General features: G+C 38.7%; 1 protein-coding gene across 3 annotated transcripts; it reads right to left on the bottom strand.

The window, feature by feature from the left end:
* Positions 1-586: 586 nt before the first annotated feature.
* On the bottom strand, positions 587-14,536 carry LOC133476692 (cytohesin-4-like). Of its 3 annotated transcripts, none has more exons than XM_061770413.1 (13): positions 14,244-14,531; positions 12,044-12,126; positions 11,899-11,969; positions 11,490-11,553; positions 10,724-10,842; positions 8,516-8,596; positions 7,765-7,877; positions 7,360-7,508; positions 6,502-6,613; positions 6,344-6,420; positions 5,420-5,491; positions 4,138-4,292; positions 587-1,996 (listed from the first exon to the last, which is right to left on the bottom strand). In XM_061770413.1, the coding sequence occupies exons 1-13, from the start codon at positions 14,368-14,370 to the stop codon at positions 1,843-1,845; spliced, it is 1,377 nt and encodes a 458-aa protein (XP_061626397.1). In that variant the 5' UTR covers positions 14,371-14,531; the 3' UTR covers positions 587-1,842. The 3 variants fall into 3 exon arrangements, with proteins under 3 accessions (XP_061626397.1, XP_061626398.1, XP_061626399.1); XM_061770414.1 differs by having other exon boundaries at positions 587-1,936; positions 14,244-14,521; XM_061770415.1 differs by lacking the exon at positions 587-1,996 and having other exon boundaries at positions 4,153-4,292; positions 5,375-5,491; positions 14,244-14,536.
* Positions 14,537-16,535: the final 1,999 nt, after the last annotated feature.

Genomic DNA, 16,535 nt, shown 5'->3' with positions numbered 1-16,535 from the left:
TTTTTGGTTTATAATGTGGTTTCTTTGAGGCAATTTGTCAATGTTAAGTAAATGAACTGCAACTTCCAGGAAGGTTGTAGACCCACAAATATTGTGTAAATTAAATACATTTAAACTTAACTTTGGAGAAAAAAAAACAACATTGTTGTTTGTCATTCAGTTTAAGAAAAGAAAAAAGGAGAAACACTAGCGACAAAGATAATAAATAACCAGTCAAATAAATGATTATTCATTTGTTTTAATGGAAAAATTTTATTTATTTATGTGGATTTTTTTCTAGAAAAAAAATTCAAGAGATTTTTTGGTTTGTTGTTCTTGATATTTTTTTCGAGAAAATAAAAGATGTACTTTTAAAAATATTTTTAAAAAGGAGAAACGCCAGCAACAGACACCGAATAACCAATCAACTGAATTATTAACACATTGATTTAATTTGTTTTCGATATTTATTTAATCATTCTATTTATCTATTATTGTAATTTTGTTGATATATTTTTGCTAGGAAAATCTATCAAATATATTGCTGTCATGTAATTTTTCTACAACGTATCTATATATATTTTGAAATAATAATTATAGAAATATATCATTTATATACTGTATAAATATATTTATACAGTTTTTATTTTGGGGGGGTGTTGCAAATTACTGCTTTGGCCACTCGAGGGCAGCAAAGACGATTCACTTTTATAGTAGCCAGACAATGAATGCTCAGTTTTGATTGCCACTTTCAAAGAGATATTCATATAACAATATTTTTGATCACATATATGATACATCTTGACATTAACAACCCTGTTTTCAGTACTTACTAACCTATAGTTGAAGTCAAACGGAGGAAGAACAGGAAGTGGTCATGAAAACATGATACAGGATGTGCACTTGTGTCACATGTAATGCAAACCTAAGAACTATCTTTGTATAGATATATATTATCCAAAATACATTTCTTAAGATGTGTGTGAAAGAAAAGCAGAAGTACAGTAAAAACGTTCCAGCTGCTTGCACTAAGGAAGAGGAAGTGATGAATAGTGTAAAGCTGAAAGAGCTCCTTTGAATATCCACCCTCAATGGTCACCAAGCTTCCATAAAAAAAGTGATCAAATTATTTTTATTATGTAAAGTTTATAATTTGACAGGGTGCGGCGCTACTGAAATTATAGCGTGATATGCTGTAGGCCTACTGTAGTTTTTGAGCCTAATTAAATAATTGGCCTTTTTAATTTAGATATTTGTACACCAGATGGCTCTACTTGTACGGCATTCGAAACATGCAACAAATTGTCTTTGACATTTGTCCGCCAGGGTGCCTCGTTAATGTAATTCTAATCATGATATGTACTGTAGACCGTACAATACCTGTACTTCTGATTCACTATTGGACAAGTCATTTGTCCAATACATTTGTCCGCCAGATGGCGCTAATTGTAACCCATTCAAAGTATGCAGCAATATGTTGAAATTCACCAAATGTACATTTTATTTTGTATAATTTGGGAAATGTTATTATGAATTTTGCTGAATTGAATGAACAAAAATGGAAATTCTAAAAATGTTTAAGAATGTATATCATCTGGCAAATTCCGCTAGCACAGCCAAAATGGCTTAAAATCCGAACGGCATCAAATGCCTACCCAAGGACCCTTCCAGAATTCAATACAAGCACATAAATAAAATCCAGTTCTTCAATGGCTATAAGAAGCAACTTGGAGCGTCCTGGCACAAGACTGGGCACGGTGCCGTACGTTTGGACCTGCTTCCGCCAGGCCCAAACACGAAGAGGAAGCTCCTTCATCTTGAGCCTAAATCTCAGTGTGTCTGTTTCTTGGACCAGAGTCCGGTTCAGTTCTGCTGGTTCTGGTTCTGGTTCTGCTTGATCAGCTTCTTTTTGCGCTGGGACACCAGGTCGTAGAATGGGTCCTTGGTGATGCTCGCCCTTTCAAAATCAACAGGGATTGGTTTTCCAAAATGGATACTGTGATTCCCCCATTCATCACTGGAGTTACGTTCCAGGAGAAAAAAAACACAAAACACATCTTTAATATACAAACCCCAACTCCAATGAGTTGGGGCATTGTGTATAACGTTAATACGCAGTTTGCAGAATTATTAGGCATTGAAGTATTTTGACCACATCATCACTTTGAGGCATATTTCCGAGCTCCCAGCTGGATAAAGCATAGCTGGTGCTGTGTATCTGTGTAATGAGTGTGGGTGTGGCCTAAGGAGATCAACACCCTGGATAAAGCGAGCCTGAAGCTACCGGGAACCCATAATCTTCGAGCTCCCTGGAATACCTCGAAGTACGAGATGTTCAGTGTTCCGAGGCATGGCCGAGGGAAGAAAGGCTGGAAAAAAAAGACCAAGACTGAACAAGACAGACGCGGAAGCATCTCGATTGGGCCAAGAAATATCTGAAGGCAGATTCATCAAAGGTTTTATGGACTGATGAGAGGAGAATGACTGGAGACAGACCGGACGGATGGGCCCGTCCGTGTCTGGGTCGCTAACGGGCGGGCACAGAGCTCCACTTGGACTCAGACACCGGCAAAGCGGAGGTGGGATATTATTAAAGACCAGCTGGTCGGGGTGCAGATGGGCTCAAAATGAATTCCCAAACATTCTGTCCATTTTTGGAGGACGCTTTCTTCAGGCAGTGGTACAGGAAGAAGTCTGCATCTTTCAAAAAGACAATGACTTTGATGCAAGGACAATGCTCCATCACATGCATCCAAGTTGTCTACGTGGCTTGAAAGATGAACAACTGATGACGTGCCCCCTTCCTCACCTGACCTGAACCCAATTGAGAACTGATGGGCAGTTCTTAAACGGGAGACATAGCGCTAAGGAAAGCAGTACGCCTCTCGGAACAACGTCCGGGGGGCTCCGGTTTCTGCTGCACAAACACCCGATCGACCTCAAATGATGAACCTGACCCAATCCATGGATGGAAGGCTTATTTAGCGCCGTTGGTTGGTGAAAAGAAGGGTGGCCACATTGGTCACTTTTTATCTACGTATCGGATTCTATCAATTGCTATTGTAAAGTTTTTTCACTTCAATGAAAATAAAAATGGTGAGATGGCAAAATGTTTTTCATTTCGTGGCATAATAGTTCTGCACACCAATAGTTGCATAATAATTGGCCACATATTGACCATATCTTAAGAAAGTCTAAACCTCGCTTTTACTTTCTTAAACATTCTTGTTTGGCGTTTATTAACATTTGGATTAACCAAAAGCACCGGTTGGTGATTAAGAAGTCATCCTCAAAAATTAGACTTGCCTAATAATTCTGCACACGGTGTAAAAACAGAATACAATGATTTGCAAATTATTTCCCGCCTATATTCAATTGAGTACAAAAACAAGCGATTTAATGTTCAAAGTGATGAACATTATTGATTTGTTGCAAATATTCCCTCGTCCCAGGTTTTTTGGAATGCACCAAATTCAAAGTGAGAGAATATTTGCCCCCATCAGTTTGAACTTTAAATATCTAGTCTTTGTAGTGTATTAAAATTCATATTGGTTGAAAATGATTTGCAAACCTTTGAATTCTGTTTTCATTTGTTTTACACAATGTCCCAACGTCAATGGAATTGGCATTTGTAGTTTAAACTTTACCCCCCACATGCTGGAAACACATTGGATTTGTTTTACAGTTAAAGCCAGTAGTTCTCAAACTTTTGAAACCAAATGCCACCTTCAAAAATACCTGGCTCTCCAAGCCCCAACGCTATGACCAAAATACAAATAAATATGAAAACAAATGAAAATTAAAATGTCACTGTAACATTATGCACAGTTTAAACATAAACACAAGAAACTGAAAAAAGTGCTTAAATATGATGCAACTAACCTGTATTGCGCATCAGAGTTCAATTATGTTTGAAAACAGTTCTAAAAAATTATTCAAATGTATTGTTTTTAAAAGTTGAATACAAATGAACTGTACTAGATTTTTTTTCTTTCAGTTCGACTGAACATTTAAATATGTTTTGTGCGTAGCACTGGTGAGAGCTAAAATACCCCTCCTACACTTTGTAATCATATTAAAACTTGTACACAATTTTAAAAAAACATTGTAAACATATGTGAATGCACAAAATATGTATACACGGCGTGTCATTTGTACCTGATGGCATCAATCCAGGAGTCCCTCTCATGGGCGCTGGCGGCGCAGATGGCGTACGACTGATGTTTGCCCTCCACCACGCGGCCGTCCGTCTCCGTCTTGCACGCCTTGATCTTCTGCCCCCGACTGTTGGGGTTGTACAGCTCCAGACAGTGCTAGATCACAGCAGCAGACAGCCGGAATTACAACCAAAAATTGGGGGGGGGGGAAAATGAGGTATTTATTTATTTTTATTTTTTTTATTATATTAATGATAATTTCATGTAATCAAATGATGTATATCATTTTTAGAAAATGCAGGGAAATAAACGAAACAATAAAAATACATGAAAAAGAATATAAACACATATATAATTCAAAATACATTTAAAAATGTAGAGAAAAATATGAAAATAATGAAGAATACATGATTTTTTTAAAAAAGCAAATACACATAAAATTAATGAAGTTATATATATAAAACAATAAATACAAATGACATGTAACTAGAAATACATTCATCAATCACTATGTCTAAATGAATAAAATAGAAATTGCACAAATAAGTAGTAAATATAGGATAGAATATGATATAAATAAGGTATCAAAATATTCAACGTAAATATATTCAGTTTGGAAATTGATATGTCGAAAACTGAATACTTAAAAATGCACAGAAATAAAACGTAAGATAAAATATATACAATTTCATACAATTTAAATGAATAAAGTTAGGAATGTCTTTACATATGTTAATAAATAGATATGGTAAATAATTAAAATAGAAAAATGTAAACCAAATATATTACAATTGAAATGTCAAAATGTAGGAATTAATGAATACATCGCTAAATTAATATTCAAATAATATCTTGAGGAAACATAACACATGGGTCTAAATAAATAGATTTCAAAATACATAAACCTACAATATGTTGTGAGGTCAGAAAATAAATGTGTCCAAATGAATGGATAAAATGACATGAGGACAATCACCAAAATTAAGTATGAATGTATACAATATAATAAAAATAAAAAGTCAACAGGCTTCTCTAAAAGGGCAAAACTTTCAACCGTCATTATGGATGACATCATGCGACGAGAGCTCACTTCGGCGATCGTCAAAGAATTCACCGCTGCTTTTTCTTTGGCTTTTTGCACCATAGAAGAATGTACAGCACATGGGGTGACTTTATCGCCACTTGTTCTCCGTGTTTTTTTGAGTCGGATTATTATTTATGAAGAGTGGTTCATTTACTTTGAATTGTTTCAGTGGTTAATGTGCCGCGTGATGAACGCTCACAGGTTTCCGCGGGAAGGGAACTTCTCTGACGCACAGATTCTCCAGAGGGATGATGCCTCTGGGCTCCTTGTCCTGCCAGCAAAAGCAAACAATTAGGAGCACGCCAAGCTGCTAGAGCGGACAGTCAAAATCTACACAGCACCTCTTGTAACTGGGGAGGCGCTTTTGTTCAAAATGTTCAAAACAGTCCCATTTAAAGTGCTGTTAAATGGGAGTCAGAACAGCCGTTCCACAATTGACAGCGGTCTGATTAACCGCAAATGAAGTTCGGGTGTTCGAGTGGGATTTCTGGCATTTGTGCGGTAACATCTTACAGCGCAAGCCATGTCCTGCAAAAAAGCTTGTACAGCATCAGGGGGCTCTCTTTGTTCAAAAGGATCAGTCAGGAGAATGCTACAAAACTCATCAGCAAGTGGAGAAAATATGGCGCAACAGTGACATTGCCAAGAACTGGACGTCCCAGCGTGGGAAAATGTGTTCTGATCCCAGGAAACCAAGGTTGAACGTTTTGAGCGTCATTCCGAAAGGGATGTCTGCGCATCACACTGTGGGGCTGTTTCCCTTCAGCCGGGACTGGGGCCTTGCTCAATTAAATGACGGAGGAGGGAGTTAGGAGCATTTCCCCCCCCAAAAAAACAGTCAGGGTTACCAGAAAGCCTTCTGGCTACTGCTAGAAAGCAAAGACAAATGTCAGCAAACGCCTCCTCGAACAGCTGAACTTGAAATGCTGGCAAGCGTGTGCTGACTTTTTCATTTAAAATGAATTTGAATGTGGCTAATTCTGAACACAGCCATATCCCAGTTAAAAGGGGGGGGGCGTCAAACGATGGAGGTTGTTTTTTTTGTTTGTGTTTGTGTCGCCAAAAAACGAGCGTTTGAGCGAGGGTTTGCGGACATTTTCTAGTGTCTGAAGAGAAGCCTTACGGTGGTGAACTCAAAGTAGTAGAGACAGTTGTCGGTCAGGATAAACCATCGCCTCTTCCACGTCTTCACTCGACCGCCTTCAAATGAAGACATTTTTTATTTGACACAATTATTAAGACATTTTCCAATTTTTCCGCTTCTGTGGGGTATATTTTCACCGAGTTTGAGAAGCCATCCTTCTCTGTCGGGGTTGAAGAACGTGTGCGTGAGGTCGTTGCCGTCGTCCTCTGGAATTTTGAATGGTTCCTTGCGAATGCTCTCGTACAGTTTCTGACACAGTAACAATAAGAATTGTCATTAGGAGAAAATATCTGACAGTAATTGAATAGAGCAATATCATGAAGGCACTGCGCGGTAAATAGAATGAAAACCAAAAAAGGATTACAATGTTGACACAGGACAATCATGAATTTATGTCATTGCACAACAGGATGAGATTACAAGCGCAACCTTAAAACACGGCAACAAAAAATGACAATGAAAATCAGCGCATGTGAATGTGTGAATTTGGTTTCAATTTAATTTTGGGGGTGGATTGGGTTCTACTCTGCACTTATCAAAGCATTTTCTGCACTTATCAATAAAGTTATGAATATTATTATTGTAGTTATAAATAATGAAGAAGAATAATAAGAAGAATAAAACAAAAGAGTCATTGCTAGAAATAATATTGCAAAATAAATAACATACCCGTTGAATAATTCATTCAAATATATTACTACAAAAACAAAACAAAACGGATTATATTTAATCGAAACATTACATTACAAATTAAATAATGAATTGCGTAATACTACTGATTCAAAATGGAAGATGAATGAAAATGTTGAACGGATGAACGAATGAACGAAAATGTTGAACGGAGGGGAAACTGGTCACACGATGACTTTCTTCTCGGCGTTCATAATGATGCGGCCGCTATCTCCCAATAAACCCTAACCACTCTTCTGATATTCGACTTTCGCTGACTGCTTCCAGATCTAACGAGCCCACGGGTGAGCTCCCGCCGTGTTTACCGAGAGCAACTCTGCGGGGAGGTTGCGGCCATTGTTGATGCCTCTGTTCATGGACACGAATCCGTCCAGCGTGGTCTTGTCCTTCACATTGGGGTTGTGCAGGCTGGTGTTCAACATGATGATGGCGAACGACAGGATGTAGCACGTGTCTGCGGCGGAGATAGACAGAAAGTGACATCATTCGGACTCACGTGCAACCACGGAGGAAAAGAGAACCCAGACCAGCAGAAGCGGAAGTCTCCAAAATAATCGCTTTTCGGATCAAAACTGAGTGGACTCGTAGGGTGACCGCTCTGGGGATTGTTGTTTGTGGTCCTGTTTACTAGCACCTTGCCCCATAGGAATAAACAGAATGAATTGCCATAATTCCCAAGCAGTGGACGCGAACCTCATGCGCGAGCTCACCGGTGGATTGGAAGACGCTCGTGTTGCAGCCGCAGTATCGCGCGGCGAAGGCCTCCATCATACGGTCGATCTTCTGGGCCTCACCGGGCAGACGGAAACTCCACAGGAACTGTCTGCCGTGTTCACAATTGACTTTGTAAAGTGTGACGTCATAACTTGACATCATAGCGTCGTACGCCCTTGTCGTTACCCCGACATTGAAGCCCGTCAGCGAGACTGACAACAATCAAAACCTGACACGTCAAAGTGTGAAATTAGAGCCTGATGTCAAAACCGGACATCGTAGATTAGTTTAAGAATCAATTAACCTGTTGATTATTTTTCCATTAATCGATGAACGGGATGTTTTAATTGCCATCCTTTATTAAAAAAAACTGGGTATTATTTCAAATTGACAGTGCAGAAAATGCACAACATAAAATTATTACGGTTCAGTTATTGGTTTGTTCTGTAACGTCAGAAAATGGGCAAAAATGTTGATCATTGATAAAAGCAGTAAAAGCAGATGTTCCCAAATGCAAATCTTGATTCAACACAAAAGATAATCAGTCTGCTTTCACGGAGGACTACACAACTGAAATTCTAAGGATTTGGGCAATGTTAAGTTAAGGTCTGGAAATGATTAATTATCAAAATAGTTACACCTCTGCATCAAATCTTCACATCAAAGCCTGACATCAAAGCTTTACATCAACGTCTGAAGACAGAAAATGACATCCAAAAGATGACATCAGAACATGTCAACGCAGACCTGAGTGCCTGGACCAAGTTGAGGTCGGAGAACTCGTGAAGTTCCACAAAGGCCTTTAAGGTCCGCAGGTGGAGCTCGTCTCTGACAACAAAGAAAGAGAGCAAAGAAACATTTGACTCTTCTTCTTCACCTTTCACCCAGGAACAATCTGACAAAATGTCTAGGATGATTTCATCTTTGAGGACCTCTGAAAAAGGCCAAAATGTTCCTAATATGTACATTTCGTAGCAAAATGGCAGACTTCCTATGTATTTTGGGGCACGGCTTGAGACTTTCTTTGATAGACGTGTCTACCAAATTTCATACTACTAAGTAAAACTGGTTTCTGGGGCTGAAATGATGATTTCTTATTATTGTGCTGTGGCTATGCCCCACAGGTAGGATGTGACCTAGAAAGAGAAATTCTACAAAGAGCTAGACGAAGTACTTCTGAGCATCCCAGACAGAGAGAGAGTCGTGATTGGTGCAGATTCTAATGGAAATGTTGGCGAAGCAAACAGAGGTGATGAAGAAGTGATGGGTACATTCGGCATCCAGGTAAGGAACTTGGAGTGACAGATGGTGGTAGACTTTGCAAAAAGGATGCAAATGGCTGTAGTGAACACTTTCTTCCAGAAGAGGCAGGAACAAAGGGTGACCTACAAGACCGGAGGTAGAAGCACGCAGGTGGATTACATCTTGTGCAGACGATGTCATCTGAAGGAGGTTACCGACTGTAAGCTAGACAGCATAGGATGGTGGTGTGTAAAATGAATCTCGTGGTGGGGAGGAAGATTAGGAAGACAAAGGCATAGCAGAGAACCATGTGGTGGGAGCTGAGAAAAGGAAGAGTGTTGTGAGGCTTTTCGGGGAGAGGTGAGACAGGCTCTCGGTGGACAGGAGGAGCTTCCAGAAGACTGGACCACTACAGCCAAGGTGGTCAGAGAGACAGGCAGGAGAGTATCTTCTGGTAGGAAAGGGGAAAGGGAAATCCTACAAGGAAAGAGGTTCGCTAAGAAGAAGTGGGACACTGAGAGGACCGAGGAGAGGAGAAAGGAATACATTGAGATCCGACACAGGGCAAAGGTCGAGGTGGCAAAGGCCAAACAAGAGGCATATGATGACATGTATGCCCCGTTGGACACTTAAGAAGGACAAAAGGATCTCTACGAGTTGGCCAGACAGAGGGATAGAGATGGGAAGGATGTGCAGCAGGTTGAGGAGAGGTGGCTGTGGAGTTTTTGACCAGCTTGACAACAGAATTCTAGCGTGTGAGAAGATTTCCTGAGGAATGGAGGAAAAGTGTGCTGGTGCCCAATTTTAAGAACAAGGGTGATGTGCGGAGCTGTGCTGTGCTGAGCTATAGGGGAATAAACTCGATGAGCCACACAATGAAGTTATGGGAAGGAGTAGTGGAGGCTAGACTCGGGACAGAAGTGACTATTTGCGAGCAACAGTACGGTTTCATGCCTAGAAAGAGGACCACAGGTGCATTATTTGCCTTGAGGGTGTTGACGGAGAAGTACAGAAGGAGCTACATTGTGTCTGTAAATCTAAACGACAAATAGACTGCACTTCTATAGTGTTTATCGACATCATCACAGTGCCCAAAGCGCTTTACAAAGCCTCACATTCACCCACTCACATTCATACACCAATGGGTGACTGCTGCCAGGCCCACTGGGAGCAAATTAGGGTTCAGCGTCTTGGTCAAGGACACTACCGACACGCGGACAGTCATAGCCCGGATTCGAACCGGTGACCGTTCGGTCACTGCGTGACCCGCTCTACCTACTGAGCCACAGCCGCCTGAGAAAGCCATTGACAGAGTACCCAGAGAGGAACTGTGGTACGGCATGCGGAAGTGGAGTGGCAGAACAATACAGGACATGTACGAGGGCAGCAGAACAGCGGTGAGGCGTGTTGTTGGTGTGACAGAGGAGTTTCAGGTGGAGGTGGGACTGCATCAGGGATCAGCCCTGAGCCCCATCCTGTTTGCAGTGGTGATGGAGAGGCTGACAGAGGAGCTTAGACTGGAATGAATGTTGCTTAGTAAGAATGTTCAAAGAGTCTCTACTGAGCCAAATATTCAGGGTTAAGCATAAAACCTTGCTGGCCTGTTCAGCGCACACAGAATGAGCAAACACTGAAATAGTTGGCAATTTTGGCATTGTCCATCTGTACAATTTGTACAATCAACGTTGTACAAATCCTCCTCCTCTTCCTCACCTTTCTCCCAGGAACTCTCCGATGGCCGTCTTGTTGAGGCCCTCCTCTTTGTAGAGGAACTCAGCGATGCGGCCGGCGTTCCTCTCCAACAGCTTGTTCTCCACCAGGTAATTGATACCCTGAAGCACACACGCGACATGGTGTTGAATGTGTACATTGGTGATGCCATGATAACTCCCACTTAATCCAGTTCTTTTCCAGATTGGACATTTGGCCCCAATGTAAACGCAACACATTCATATAATCGGATATCAGCCGGATGTCAATTAGTTGTGTTTATGTTAGATCTTAGTCCATGAATCATTGATTTTACAAATGGCGAAGCCTTGGCGGAGGTCTCCGAGCCTTCTTGTTTGGCTATGATCTCATCTCCTGCTTGTGTGTGAACGGGAGCCAACTTCTCTAATTGCAATTCCCTAAAATCACAGCCTGTTCTGCTTTTGTACGTGAAAAAAAGGGCAAATAAAACTTCTTTACCGCTTTAAAGGGGTACGGCGTGTGGACAAAAGCATTGGGACAGAAAAGTGACACAAATGTTCTCTTTTTCTCATCCCTTGACAGCCATAAAAGCTTCAAGCGGTGTATTTAGACTCGGTCCGAGTTTCCAGTAAGAAAACAATTTAGTGAGGTGTTTACTTGCAGCAAGTGTGGAGGAAACCACACACACGGCGTCATCATGCTGAACAGGAAGTCCTCGCTCTGGTGGAGACGGAGGCAAACAAATGCGACCCCTTTGCAGAAAACCACAAGACATTTTGACGCTCACCTTCTTGGGGTCCATGTTAAACTTCTTCTTCCCATTGGACAACTGTTTCCTTTCCATGTTTCGGCTGCCAGAAAACACAAAACAGCTATTGATGCTGAGTCATCCAACTTTGCGGTCACGCTGGTGGAAATTTAGAGTTGTCCATCTATATATTACGAGCGCTTCCAATTTGAATGTCAAAAGCTCCAGGAGGATTTTGTCTTTGAAGGACACCTGGGGAAAAAAGGGCCAACATTGCCCTAAAAATAGGCCCTTCTAACCAAAATGGCACACTGCCTGTGTCGGCTCGTGATGGACATGTCCAGAAAATGTGACATTTTTTAGGGCTTAAAACAAACCCAATAAAAGTCTGCAGTATGCTACCGAACCAACTTTTGGAGATCTCCTCATGATGAACACGCTTGCTTACCTTTCCTCAGTCTCAGCCAACTCGAAGCAGAGTATCTCGGCCATTACACTGTCAATCTCCGCCTTCAGTTTCTGTGCACCCGAGGAAAAGTTTTCTTTCAAATTGACTTTTTGCGTGGATTTCTTAGGTCAAAGATGGGATGTACCTGGATGTCCTCCAGAAGTTCCTTCTTGTACCTCTTGATGCTCTCCAGCTCCAACTTTTCGGCCATTGTGAAGTCTGACAAAACTGCGACACAATTGTTATTGTTCTTAAGATATTATTAATGATGGTCCATAACTATATAACTATATATATATATATATATATATGTAGGTAGAAAACAATTATATAAAAAACATTTATATATCATGAACACAAAGGTAACAAAAAATACAAATGGCCTACAAAATGATATAGTGTTGATCGTTTTAAACAAGATAAAAGGCAGCAAAAATGTCATAAAATAAAATATGGAATGTAAAATTTTAGAAAAAAAAAGCAGGGGCAGCTAAGATTACAGGACATTTCGCACATGCAAAAAAAAATCCAACGTAAAAATCATTATTTTAAACAAGACAAATGAGGTATACATTTTAACCCCAAAAATCACATTATTTCATAAATTCCTTTTAAAATGCAGCAATAATATCATGAAATGTCCCCTAAAATCTAATTTCAAAAAAATCATCATTTTAAACAAGACAAAGGCAGCAAAAATTGAATAACAATTTAAATAAAAAAACAAAAACAACATGACAAACAAATATAACATTTATCATTTTAAACAAGAAATGGATTTTAATTGAAACAAAGGCATTGAAACTGTAGTGAAGTTTCAAAAGACAAAATTAAAATGAGCAGATTGAAATGATTTTCAAAAATTCAAATAAGAAATATTGTTTTTAGTATATTAAAAGATAATAATAATAATAATAATATAAAACGATGTACAATATGAAGAATATGGGTCTTTCTTTGGCATGACCCAATTTTTCTGAGCAAAAAACATCGGAGCTCAGCTTTCTGGATCATTCTCGAGCTTGAAAACCAAGTGTTCTTGCACGGGCATAGGGGGGGAAAAAATACAAATAAAAACCCATTCCAGTTCCGAGATTTACCGATGGACAACTCCACGTTACCAATATGGTCCCATATGTAACCTTCTGCATCTGTAACTTTAATCGTATCCCGACTCAAACGTGTCCATCAGTCCATGATTGATTTGTATAATAATAATAACCATCATCTTTTTTTGTGAAGCTGTGATCACTTCCTCTTCGCAGCTGTTTGCTTCTCGTGAAGGACAACACGACGAGGCACACGCCCTTCCTGTGTGCTGCTTGTGCAACGCACGCACACATGATAAGTCCTCAAAGATGTTGCTCACATCAGGAGAAAGAAGAAGCGACGTTTAAATAGTCACCAAATGGAGGAAATGACACCACGCTATATATCTTCTTGAGTCAAAAGTTTAGGGACACTTTCTCACTGAACAGCATTAGAAAGTGTCTCTCAACGTTTGACGTGTCGCACGTTAAAAAGTCAGCTTGTATACAGTAGTAAAAATGTACTAATCATCTATCGTAATAAGTGATGGGTAAGAATGTTTCTATTTTTTTCCAATCAATATTGCTTTTCATGTAAAAATATGTTTGCATGCTATATGTTGACCTTTCTGCCTTAATTCACTGTTTAGAATGGATTGATTAAAAACAAATAAATGTAGAATTCATGATTATATATAAAGGCAGAATATATATATATATATATATATATATATATATATAACAATGATCATTTGAAATTAGATAAGGGCAGCACAAACAAAAACAAATTTTTTATTTTAAACTGAAAAGGCAGCAGTATCAAGACAAAGCAGCAAAAATAAAATTCAATAAAAAAGTCAACCATTTATGAATTATTTTAATGATGAAATATAATACAATCTATTAATAATAATTATATGTAGAAAAATAAGTATAAATTGTATTTTAAATAAACATTTCATAAAAACAAACACATCGGATATTAAAGGTCTTATTTTAACCTGAACAAAGCATCAACAAGTAGAATTGAAACATCAAATATAAAATTCATCATTTTCAAAAACAATGGCATCAAACATAAAATAAATCGAATGCAAAAATGAATTGTTCTGAATTAAAAAAGGCTAAAAAATAAAATCAAAAATCCCTAAAAGAAATCAACTTAAAAGGATCTTTATAATCATTTTAAAAAGACACTGCAAGCAAAACAAAAATCGGAATAAACAAACAAAAAAAAAAAACCCAAAAAACGTTTCAAACGAGCCAAAGAAAGCAAAAACAAACAATAACAATACAAACAAATCAAACGAGACTTACCCATTTGGCTGTTAGTCATGAGCTCTACCAAAATCAAATAGCGGCGTGAGCTCGTGTGGATGCTGCATCGGCACAAAGTGTTCGAAGTGACACTCGAATGACTGACGCGCTCTGCCGTGGACCACATGAAACCCGGCACTTCCTCTCCTTCAGCTCAAGCCTCCGTCCGAGGTGGAAATCAGACCTTCTATAAATAATTATAATCATAAAACTGATTACTGAAAACTAAAATGATTGATTGACGTGAAGGTGGAACATGGTGAGCTGCCACAGGTTGTTTTTTTTGGAAATCATATGACATCATGTTCCAGCAGCGCCATCTGCAACTTCCTGTTCTTTTCGGAACAAAGGAATGAAAGATACTGTAGACAGATAAGATACGGTGGATACAAAAAGTCTACACACCCCTGTTCAAATGCCATGTTTTTTATTGATATAAAAAATGACACCAGGATAAATCATTTCAAAACCTTTTACACCATTAATGTGACCTACAACCTGTAGCTCAGTTGATTGTTTTTTTCCGGTCTTAAAAATAAAGAACAGAGATAATGTGGTTGCAAAAGTGTGCACACCCTCTTATAAATGAGATGGGCTGTGTACAGAATTAACCAATCACATGTCAAACTCATGTTAAATCGGAGCCAGCACACACCTGCCACCATTTCAAGTAGGGCCCAACAGATAGGGAGTTTTTTTTTTTTTTTTTTTTAGGCTGACGCTGATGCCGATATTTGGAAGAACAAAATTCTGATAACTGATTAACTGGCCAATTAATTTAAAAGAATAATTTATTGTAATTTTGGTCCCTTAATGCAACAACATCAACAAATATATGAATTACAGGCACGAAATTTGACTATTTTACCATACTGTACTTTTTTATTTGATCAACTTTCAAACAAAGAGGAACTTTCAAGTACAAAAACATGCATTAACTTATCTTTATCTTTAGATCTTTTACAAAATGCAATTTTTTGTTGTGCTGCATCTTTTTTTGTGGGTGCGCATTTGTTATGCTGATGGTTCATCGTTTTGTGTATTGTGGCTCTTTTTGTTGTATTCATTATTTCCTGTATTGTTGTTTTATTGGAATGCAATTATCTGAGATTTATGCTGAAATGTGTTTATTTTTTTGAAATCGTACAATTTTTGATTCCTCGGTCAGCCCTGAATTTAAAGTGCCGATGAACCTCAACTAAAGTTTGACTGTTCTAATGGACTTTTCCTGGCATTTTTTTTTAATTTTTTTAGCTTTTTAGCAGAAGCCTGAATGTTTTGTGCTAACACTGACTGCTCTTTCAAACTGCTCATAATTCCCTAACCCATCTTGACAAAGGCCCCGGTTCCAGCTGAAGCGGTGTAGTGTTTGAAGCAAACGTAGGTTTTGGAATTACGCCCCAAAAGTTCAACCTTGGTTTCGTTGGACCACTGCTCACAGCTCCAGTAATCTCCCCAATGAATAAGACAGAAGGCACACATTTTCGGTGTTATTTAATAAGGAATATAGTACTCGATAATATTTACTGTAGAAACCCAGTTATAACACATATAGACTGTAAAGAAGTAAACAGTTTGTGAATCATGATTAACTGTGTGCACAACTTGGCCACCGGGATCAGTATAATACAGTCAAGAAGACACAAATGAAGAAGAGTTTCACAACTAAAGCCATTGATTCAGTAAACTGCAATAATATGAGTTATTTTTCACAGTGGATACACAAAATATGAGTGATTATTGCTATATTGTCTGTCTAGATGTATTGACTTGTGTTCAAATATCTGTTGCTTAAAGAGTGGTAACACTCTATTGACGCTATTTGTTACCCCAACTATGGCATTTTGCACTGTGATGACATGCAACGCTGACGTGATGAAAGTCGGCCTTTTTCGTCACCGCCAAATAATGCAATCGCACTGGAAATGCAAGAGCAAGCCTCATGTTCATTCTGTTCACAGATTTTACTTTTGAAGAGATGTTGAAAAGTGGGTTGAAATGCGTCTGACAAAAATTCTATTGGTCCAATAAAATGAATGGATTTCGGACCAAATAATGGCTGGGGTGCCACCTTTTGGTTGGAAAGACAAGTTACACATTCGAAATCTTGGTTGATCTTTTTGGGTTGTTCGGTTTTTTTTTGGCTCTACAGAGACTTGGTACTGTATTTAACATACAATAAACATTTCAGATGAAACAACAACAATAATAATAAATCAACAAATAACAATAATTGAATACAATGAATTGTTGTTTTATTTGAATTCAAATATTAATATGACACAACATATT

Source organism: Phyllopteryx taeniolatus, chromosome 4 (genome assembly GCF_024500385.1).
Source record: "Phyllopteryx taeniolatus isolate TA_2022b chromosome 4, UOR_Ptae_1.2, whole genome shotgun sequence".
Lineage (NCBI taxonomy): Eukaryota > Metazoa > Chordata > Actinopteri > Syngnathiformes > Syngnathidae > Phyllopteryx > Phyllopteryx taeniolatus.
Note: the sequence above shows the minus strand (reverse complement) of the source record. Positions and strands in the feature narration are given on the sequence as shown.